This window comes from Brienomyrus brachyistius, chromosome 5 (genome assembly GCF_023856365.1).
Source record: "Brienomyrus brachyistius isolate T26 chromosome 5, BBRACH_0.4, whole genome shotgun sequence".
Taxonomy (NCBI): Eukaryota; Metazoa; Chordata; class Actinopteri; order Osteoglossiformes; family Mormyridae; genus Brienomyrus; species Brienomyrus brachyistius.
Window position 1 is genome coordinate 304,885 of NC_064537.1, and position 10,765 is coordinate 315,649.

A 10,765-nucleotide genomic window follows, 5' to 3' on the forward strand; every position below is an offset into this window, starting at 1 on the left:
GATGTACATGCCACAGGAGCTACAGAACACAGTCGTAGAAGTCATGATGATGACCTTTCAAGCGGAGATTGTCAATGCTAATTGAAAGTAGTTAATATGTCAGTGTCAGGGTTTGGAGATTAGTGGAAGACTATTTAATTTTGTGGAGATTTTTCCTTACGAAGACTTTATTCTAGTTATTATTTTAGTGATATCTATAGTTTAAAAATGTACATGCTACCAACCAGTTTGTTCTCAGAGGTAGAGACTGCTGCTGATTTTCAGCTTGGAGTCACCATGCTGATATTTTTATTTATCAACTGAGGCAGTTACAGAGATAAATGGACTGCAAAGCATTTTCAGATTATACAGCTTTTCTCAAAGTTGATTACCTTGTGTAATTCTGTCATTTGCCTTGATTAGCAACCACTCCCATCTCATTTTCAGTCTCATTCTGGTTGATCTGACTCACTCCAGTGCTCCCACAGCAGGCAGTGCGGATGCTGTCGAATACAGCCATGTACAGGATGGGGTGAATGCACATGCTGAGGGTCACCAGCCCCTTGGTCACCTGGTAAGCCTTATAGACCCAAACTTTGGTCAAATTTATATCATACATCCTTTGGTGGAGGTGCCAGTTGCGTAGGATGTGGTAGGGAATTACGGACACGGCATAGAGGACCAGCACCGAGACCACCAATAGCGCCACCTTCCTCTTCTCAAGCTCTGTAATATTCTGATTTCTCCACACCACCCACATGATGGCGCCATAAGACACCAGGGTGACTATAAAGGGCAACAATCCTCCAAATACGGCCAGGAAGATGCTGTATGTGAAATGAGCTTGCTGGTCCTCCACAAGGCAGTAGGAGACACATTCTGTGGTGTTTTCCTTGGGGCATGTGTGAGCAAAGCGGAGGACAGGGGAGGACATGAGTGCCACCACTACCCACACAAGCAGGCTGGTGACTTTGGCGTGGTGGGGTCGCACGTGGCGGTGGGCAAAAAAGGGGTGAACGATGGCCAGGTAGCGGTTCAGGCTGATGCAGGTGATGAAGAGGATGCTTACATACAGGTTACAGGTGAAGAGAAAGCGCTCGGTCTTACAGAGAGCTGCACCAAAAGTCCAGTCCTTGTTCTTCATGTAGTAGATAAGCAGCATGGGCAGTGTGGAGATGTAGAGCAGGTCACTGATGGCCAGGTTGCAGGAGAAGACCACGCCTGAGTGCCAGTCCCGACGCTCTCGTGTCACCATCATCCACAGGGCAAAAGCATTCCCCAGTAAGCCAGTGCAGAACTCCAGCCCGAAGACAGGGGGCAAGAATTTGATCTGGAATCCTCCATCAGAGAAATCTGTTTTTGTCATCTTAAAAATTACACTCCTGGGAGAGACAGGAAAAAAACTCAAGTTCTCAAAAGTAATCAATGTTCCTGCCTCCAAACAGCCTACAACAGCATCATATCAGGGCCTACAGATAGTCTGCAATAGCATCATATCAGAGGCTACAGACAGCATACAACAGCATCATATCAGGGCCTACAGATAGTCTGAAATAGCATCATATCAGAGGCTACAGACAGCATACAACAGCATCATATCAGTGCCTGCAGATAGTCTGAAATAGCATCATATCAGAGGCTACAGATAGTCTGCAATAGCATCATATCAGGGCCTACAGATAGTCTGCAATAGCATTATATCAGGGCCTACAGATAGTCTGCAATAGCATCATATCAGGGCCTACAGATGGTCTGCAATAGCATCATATCAGTGCCTGCAGACAGTCTGCAATTGCATCACATCAGTGCCTACAGATAGTCTGCAATAGCATCACATCAATGCCTACAGGCAGTCTGCAATAGCATCATATAAGGGCCTGCAGACAGTCTGCAATAGCATCATATCAGGGCCTACAGGCAGTCAGCAATAGCATCATATAAGGGCCTACAGACAGTCTGCAATAGCATCATATCAGGGCCTACAGATAATCTGCAATAGCATCATATCAGAGTCTACAGATATTCTGCAAAAGCATCATATCAGAGTCTACAGATAGTCTGCAATAGCATCATATCAGTGCCTACAGGCAGTCTGCAATAGCATCATATCAGGGCCTACAGATAGTCTGCAATAGCATCATATAAGGGCCTACAGATAGTCTGCAATAGCATCATATCAGTGCCTACAGATAGTCTGCAATAGCATCATATCAGTGCCTGCAGATAGTCTGCAATAGCATCATATCAGGGCCTACAGATAGTCTGCAATAGCATCATATCAGTGCCTACAGATAGTCTGCAATAGCATCATATCAGTGCCTGCAGATAGTCTGCAATAGCATCATATCAGGGCCTACAGATAGTCTGCAATAGCATCATATCAGGGCCTACAGATAGTCTGCAATAGCATCATATCAGGGCCTACAGATAGTCTGCAATAGCATCATATCAGTGCCTACAGGCAGTCTGCAATAGCATCATATAAGGGCCTACAGGCAGTCAGCAATAGCATCATATAAGGGCCTACAGACAGTCTGCAATAGCATCATATCAGGGCCTACAGATAATCTGCAATAGCATCATATCAGAGTCTACAGATATTCTGCAAAAGCATCATATCAGAGTCTACAGATAGTCTGCAATAGCATCATATCAGTGCCTACAGGCAGTCTGCAATAGCATCATATCAGGGCCTACAGATAGTCTGCAATAGCATCATATAAGGGCCTACAGATAGTCTGCAATAGCATCATATCAGTGCCTACAGATAGTCTGCAATAGCATCATATCAGTGCCTGCAGATAGTCTGCAATAGCATCATATCAGGGCCTACAGATAGTCTGCAATAGCATCATATCAGTGCCTACAGATAGTCTGCAATAGCATCATATCAGTGCCTGCAGATAGTCTGCAATAGCATCATATCAGGGCCTACAGATAGTCTGCAATAGCATCATATCAGGGCCTACAGATAGTCTGCAATAGCATCATATCAGAGTCTACAGATAGTCTGCAAAAGCATCATATCAGTGCCTACAGATAGTCTGCAATAGCATCATATCAGTGCCTACAGTCTGCGATTACATTGTTGACTCCTACAGACTATCTACAATAACATAATGGTGGCTTGTACAGGCAGTCCGCAATAGGATCATATCAGGGCCTACAGGCAGTCTGCAATAGCATCATATAAGGGCCTGCAGGCAGTCTGCAATAGCATCATATCAGGGCCCACAGACAGTCTGCAACAGCATCATATCAGTGCCTGCAGACAGTCTGCAATAGCATCATATCAGGGCCTGCAGACAGTCTGCAATAGCATCATATCGGAGCCTACAGACAGTCTGCAATAGCATCATATCAGGGCCTGCAGACAGTCTGCAACAGCATCATATGAGGGCCTGCAGACAGTCTGCAATAGCATCATATCAGGGCCTACAGATAGTCTGCAATAGCATCATATCGGAGCCTACAGATAGTCTGCAATAGCATCATATCAGAGTCTACAGATAGTCTGCAATAGCATCATATCAGAGTCTACAGATAGTCTGCAATAGCATCATATCAGTGCCTACAGGCAGTCTGCAACAGCATCATATAAGGGCCTACAGGCAGTCTGCAGTAGCATCATATCAGGGCCTACAGATAGTCTGCAAGGGCCGTAAGCCTGTGAGTGCCCACGATAGGCTAAGGTGTTTTTAAACAAATTGTTTCTTTTACATGTTCTGTACAGGTACATGATGCAATATTTTTATTTATTTATTTTTTATTTATAAAATGTGCAACAGTAGCCTGAGCTTTTTCATTGTTTCTTCATCCCCTGATACATGATTTTTTATTGCTACATCTTTTCTTGACAATTAGGTTCAAACGTCACAATCCCTTTCATTCGCGTGAGTGCCGCACTCTACAGTACGATATAATGCACAATGTCATGTGAAAAAGGGAGCATTGTTTTAAAATGTGTTTTGGGGAAAAATTGTATTGATCAAGCTTTAAAAAAACTACAAAAAGAAACCAACAAGGAAGCAATAACGATGATGCACTAACCATCTGAACATGGAAGCTAGATCGTCACCATGTGGTTTGTGAGGTACCATGGCGTCCCCTCTCATTGAAAAAAATTAAAAAGCTGGATGTTCGTGTTGAATGTAAATACATTTATTCTGTAATTCTGTGACTCTGGGTTTCCTTTCCTTTTTTTGCCAGCACGGTTGTGAAATAGGTCTGCAATTGCATTCAAAATGGTCTTAAAATAGTCTTTAAAAGTCTTAAATTTTACTTGTTGAAACTTACAGAATCCCTCAATAACATAATGTGGACTCCATCAGAGTGTGCAATAACATAATATTGGTTTCTACAGTCACATATAAAGCATTCCTTTAGTTTAACTTATATAGTGCCTTTGTATGATGCAACATACTATACCTACAATTCTACAATGTATATTCTACAATATACGTTACATCTTTCAGACACTTCTCTAACAGCAGTGGATGCAGTTGCATCATTATTTTTAATGCAAACAAAACTTAAGAGAAAACCTGTAGAAAAACGAACTCACTCAGAATTCTGATTGAGGAGTGGGAAATGTTGAGGACGTTTGGAGAATTATTCAGGTCTGTTCTGAGCGCTCTGCAGTACATATACTGTATGAAACAGGATGTAAGGCAGCATAACTTCACACTGCCATTTCCTCCCACTGCAGTCAAGCTTACTGTAATCTGTCAGTTACCTTTTAGTTAATCTTTTATTTTCATCTGATCAGTATCAGTTCCATATTCTGGACGCCCATTTCTGCCAGTGTGATGAAAAAAAAAATTTGTCATTATAATAAGAAACTTTCTTGAAACAATCACACAGTATCTCAGAATAATGACTTTGTATGTGAAAATAACGAGAACCCCCCCCCCCCCCGCCCACACACACACACACACACACACACACACACACACACACACACACACACTCTCTCTCTCTCTCTCTCATCGACTATTTTTTGGTATTTTAAATTTTATAATGAAAAAACTACTTTTATTTCACAATAACATATAAGAAGTTATAACTATATTGTCACGGGAGATCGGCAGCGACCGAGAGCAGAGCGGCGATCGTGCGGGCAGGCGGGTAGGAAGCAGGCAGACAGCCGAGAATCAGGGTAAACGAGGGGTTTATAGGGGCTCATAGGGACGAGAGCACGAACATCGACTAACATCAGGTAACATCAATGACGGACAAAGGACTCGGGTAAGACACGGACTGAAATACACAGGACTGAGCAAATGAACTAGATACAGCTGGGTACAATCGGGAGAAAACACGTGGGTAATCAGGGGGCGTGGCACACAGGAGGAGCCGACGAGCAGGGCATGACATATATCGATGTTAAAAAGCAACCACCTGCAATCGCATTATAATAAGTGTATTAAACAGCAAGCCTTCCAGTCAACAAATGTATTATTTACAGGGGGGCGGGAGATAGATAATCAATATTACAAACGCCAAGACCCTAGAGAGTGCAGAATATTTTTGATGTAGCAATTAAAAATTAAAACCCAATTAAAAACTTCTTTTTTCATTATGTCATATTATTATGTTATATAATTATAATTATGTCATATATACACATACAACAGCAAATGGAGTAAATTATCCACCTTCTGGCTAGAAGTGGCTGCATATTCCAAATATTGTCGATGGGATATACGATAAATATTGTTTTAGCAATATGTCTATTTATATTAATTGAAAATATTGTAACTGTGTAATGTTTGCCATGGAATACATGCATTGCATTAAGGTGTAGAGCTGTGTAAATTGTTGGCTTCCACGTCTGTGCTGCTGCTAGTATTAAAGTGATAGTGGCCGTTTAAAAAAAGAGTAACTATCATTTTAAAAGAGCTGCCATCTCCCTTATTATAATGACTCACCCCCCCCCCCCCCCCTTTTTATATGGGTCTGATGCATCAACAACACCCTGCAATGTTATGGGTTGTGGAGTCTGTACCCACCCCCCAAATAATATCCCTAAATAAATCATTATTCCCCGAAGGTTTCTCAATATTTCAAGGTATCATTATTTCATGATACTAAGTCATTCTTTTGAAATAATAATACGTTATTTCGAGATACCAAATCAATATTTTCAGATGTTAAGTCATTATTTCGAGATTCTAAGTAATTTTTTCGAGATACTAAGTAATTATTTCCAGGAAAATTCTCATTACAATGACTGAATGATCTATTTTCTGCATCACATGACGGAAATAGACAGTCATGCACAATTCTAGGCACGTTGTGGGGGGATGGGGTGTGTCTGAACCACTGGCCCTTTCATCTGAAGGAATGATGCCCGCATGGACGTTACAAGTGCCCTTTTCTAATAACCTGATATTGCAAAAAACTTACCAAGGGGGTACACCGCCCCCCAGCGGGCAAAAAGTACCTGCTGGCCACTGCCCCCTATTTGAGCACCTGTCCATCGATTTGCACCTCCGTCTATGCACATCACTGCACAATTATAGAAAAATCTCTGCACTGCACTCTGTGGGGTACTTCCCATGTGCACCGTGCTTTCGTTCAATAGTCCATTGAAACGGCGTCTCAGGATCATCCATCATGTGATATTGTCTGGGAGAGTCTGCACCCTGCCATGGACTGGCACCAGCTCCACAGCATCCCAGTGCTTGCTACTGCCCTGTCTTTACTGATAGAGGATCCTTGCAAATAAACTCCAATGCATTATCTATACAAGCTACACTGCAACATGGAGCTCAGCTGTGGTCGTTTAATACTGTGAAAGACTTTGAATCATTCCCACTGTTTTTGGAAGGACAAAGCAATACTTAGTGCAGACATACAGCATACAGAGTCACAACTGTGATCTAATAAGAATGAAGTCTTCTTAGTTTATCCTTTCAAGTACTGCAAGTAGCTGTTTTTGTAACAAAGTACCAAAACTCATATTTAAAAAGATTAAGACTGTATAAGCATAGACCAGAATATACAAGGTTTTGTGAGCTGTATTGCATAAATATAGCCCCATTCTCAAGATGCTCCTTCTTTGTTAATCTCATTTAATAAACTCTTTTTATTATGAACAATCTGTCAGCTAAAATGAGAGAAGGTCTTGGCAGTGTGTGGAAGTTCAGTTCAGTCCCACTCATTGATTTCTAATAAATCTTTTTGCCTGACAGTATGAGCACCATGACTGTTGCTAACTGAACACGGGTTCAGATGGTTCATGTTCAGAAATCAGGACCATACTGGTCGTCTGGTATGTCGAGTTGATGGCTATGTGAGACGGCAAAATTTATTGTGGGCCGTGGGAGTTCAGTATATCTCTTTACCTATATACAGCTAGACCCTTTACAGAGACATTATATGTGAAAATCCCATTAGGTTAAGAAATGTTTTTGTATAGAATCAGGGAGCTCTACAGACCATTCTAATCATGATCCAACTCTGCCCTCTACAGGAGAGAAAAGGAAGTATAGTGTGATGAAATGATCCTTTAGTTTCCATTGGCACGAGTACATTGGAATGCTTCTGTTCACATATCTTATTGTTCTTTTCTTTAACACATACACACACATACTGTACACAGGCAAAAGCAAGACTTCGGGTCTGAGCACAGGGTCAGTCATTTATTTATTTATCCGGTGCCCCGGAGCATTTCTGGGGGGTACGGAGCCTGGCTCAAGGGCCCAAAGAGGTGTGACTATTCTACTGAGGCTTGAATCAGCGAGCCTCTGTTCACAAGCACAGAGGGTTAACCAACTGAGTCACACAGTACCCCTTGGTGGACATGCCTAGTTCCCAGAGGCACTGCAATCGTTGGTCAATGTCTGGAGCAGAAGAAACAGGCCTCTGTTCTGGCTCCCTGTTCCAAAAATTCATTTACTGTAATATGGGTGACTGTTACGTGGCATATGGTTTTGGCTTTGTGCCGAAGTGGTTTGCATTTATTTCGCAATTTGGGTCTGTTACATTCTGGCCGGACGTCATCATTTCTGGGTTATATGTAAACCCAGCTCCTAGATTTTGCTCATCTGCTTGTGCTTTATTCTGTTTTTATTGCTTGTGTACGACTCTGGTCTGTTTTCTGGTTTATCGCTTTTTGCTTTACCGTCTGATTTTTGGTCTCCTGGTCTCTGTATTTGCCATTCCTGCACGCTGACCATTTTGCCTGTTTTCCTGACTACGAGAAAGTCTAGCTGTTCTGCATGTGTATGGTGTAAAGACTGACTGCCATTTTCTTTGTTCAATTTATTTGTATATTTGGATAGTAATTCTCTTTTGCTTTATTTTTCTTCTGTAGGTGAGTTAGTTTGGAATTGGTGCAGTATATTGTTTTGTTTGTTGTGTTGGCCTAGGTCACTCTTGAAATCTGTACCTAAACTGTGGTGAACTTGTAAATACACACTGTTTATACTACCTGTTTTGTGCATTGTGTTTGTTTGGGGTAGTTTAGTTTGGACTCTACTGAGGAACAATTTGAACGCTGCAGAAAGGATGATCTCCTAGTGATCGTGGGGTTCTTTAACGTGATGGTCCCCAGTGGTGCCACCAAACAAGTGGTCAAAGAGTCCTGCAGGAGGAGCTGGGGGTCTGCCTGAGGTCCTGCCCGAGCCTGGGGATTCCTCAGCTGCATCCGGATCGCTCCCAAAGGCCATGGCAGTGGAGACCGGTGAGGGATTGTCCAAGCCGGGATTTCACAGGGCTCTCGCTGATGTCTGCTCTCCCATGGAGGATCTCCTGCTTACTATCTGTCTCCGGGAACTGGAATTGAAAGTAAAGAAACAGGACCACCAAGCCTAGCTGCTGTGCTTAAGAGCGGTGGAGGTCGAAGCCGACAAGGAAATCGCCTTAAAGCGGCAGAGCCTAGAGTAGCAGAAACCTGAGCTTCTCCCTCAAAAGATGAACTCTCCCATTGTGGCCCCTCGATCTCTGGATCAGCTAGACCATGACACCATCAGGGTTCCCTCCTCACTAACACACTCTGGCAAATTCCTCTGAACCTAGGGGTGTTGGGTTTGATGTGAGCCGCTATATCGGCCTCGTTCCTGTGTTCTGCGAAATTGAGGGGGACACTTATTTCCCTATTTTTGAGCAGATCGCCACCACTCTAAAATGGCCAAAACACTTCTGGTCTTTGTTTCTCCAATGTAAGCTCACGAGGAAAGACCAAGAAGTATGTTCAGCACTGTCTCTTGAACAAAGTATGAATTATGATGTGGTAAAAGTCACTGTGCTATGGCTGTACGAGATGGCTTATCGGCAGAACTTTCAGAAGCTCCACAAATCCCCCAGCCAGACCCACTTGGAATTCCCTTGGGAAAAGATGGTTCTGTTCAATAAGTGGTGTGCCGTCAGTGAAGTCACTGCGTTTGATCAGCTCATAGAGCTAATTCTGTTTACGAACTGCGTGCCGGATTGTGTGGTCTTCTATTGAAATGAGCAGAAAGCAGTCTCGTCCCGCTACACTTGCTGACGAGTTTGTGCTGACCCATAGGTCTGTGCTTGCCCCGATTCCACCAAACCGGTGCAACCTTCTGGGGGGTGTTTTGCCCTCTACTGGGGCCCCTGAAACTAGGAAATGCTAGCATCGCCACGAGCTGGGGCACATCATATCCGGGTGCCCCATGCTAAAGAATAAAGAGGGTCACAAGGTATTGCCCATGTAGTTGCCCACTTCAATTCCTTCGATCCAATGCCAGGGATCAGGAGGGGCAGCAGATTCCCAACAAGCCGTTTAAGGTGAAGGGTCAGCGCCCGGGGAACCTGCAATGCCAGCATCCACCAACCTCCTAGTCTCCTGGTGTTTTTGATGGTTTTAAACTAATTAATTGCACAATTTTTACTCAGCACTCTGTTTTGGTTGATCACTGGTAGCACCCTTTTAAGCCTAAGTTATTAACAATTTTATTCTGTATTTTGGTGTGTTTTGCATTGCGTGTGATTAACCTTGTTTTATTTCTGAAGTTGCCGATTTTTAGAAATGTGTGTGTCCTTGTTTTAGACTGGCCCTTGTGCAGTGGTAGCAGCTCTCTGGGTCCATTCATCTTTTAAAGGATTATTTTTTTTTATTGCATGCAGTTAAGGTGACATTTGAATCATTATTATTTTGAAATGTTGTGCATTTTTTAATGAATTCCTTGAGAGTTATTGTGATGATTTTAAGAACTATCGTGTTTTATTATTGATGATTTATGGAACTTAATCGTTTTTCTGCCAGAATGAGGACAAGAGGGACACTGAAAATGAACGTTCGCTTGAAACCCTTCTTGGCTCTTTCGTTCTTGTCACCGCCATGTCTAGGGTCTGCCAGTTATTAAAATATGTTGTACTCAGGGGCGTTGCTATAGATTTTAGCCCCCCAAGAAGGCATATCATGTATCTAAAACTGCTTTCATTTCATGACTTTTGCTAAGAAGATAATTTAAGACAGTATTATTAACTTATCTGACACTGGAAAATGACTAAGATGTGGTCCTTAGAAATACATTAACTTTTGAAAATGCCTATGTAACATCGCATAAAAATGTGGTAAATGAGTAATGAAACTTAGAAAAGCAGGGCGTATTGCAGCTCAAAAAGGAAACTGGAAGTAGAGAACATGCTGAAATGTAGAAAAAGCCACTGACTTATAAATTCATCCGCATGGCCTGAAGACCATTATTCGAGTACAATATAAAAAACACATTTCTTTACATTTACATGTATTTTTTAGGCATACGATTTTGACAAAAGCGACGTACAAGTCAGAAAAATAGCGCAACATATA

At 42.5% G+C, this 10,765-nt stretch overlaps 1 protein-coding gene across 1 annotated transcript; it reads right to left on the reverse strand.

Moving 5' to 3' along the window:
* Positions 1-253: 253 nt before the first annotated feature.
* LOC125741938 (P2Y purinoceptor 11-like) lies at positions 254-4,676 on the reverse strand. Its single transcript, XM_049013482.1, has 2 exons — positions 4,544-4,676; positions 254-1,361 (listed from the first exon to the last, which is right to left on the reverse strand). Exon 2 carries the CDS (start codon positions 1,343-1,345, stop codon positions 386-388), a length of 960 nt encoding a protein of 319 aa, XP_048869439.1. The 5' UTR covers positions 1,346-1,361; positions 4,544-4,676; the 3' UTR covers positions 254-385.
* Between the last annotated feature and the right edge of the window lie 6,089 nt (positions 4,677-10,765).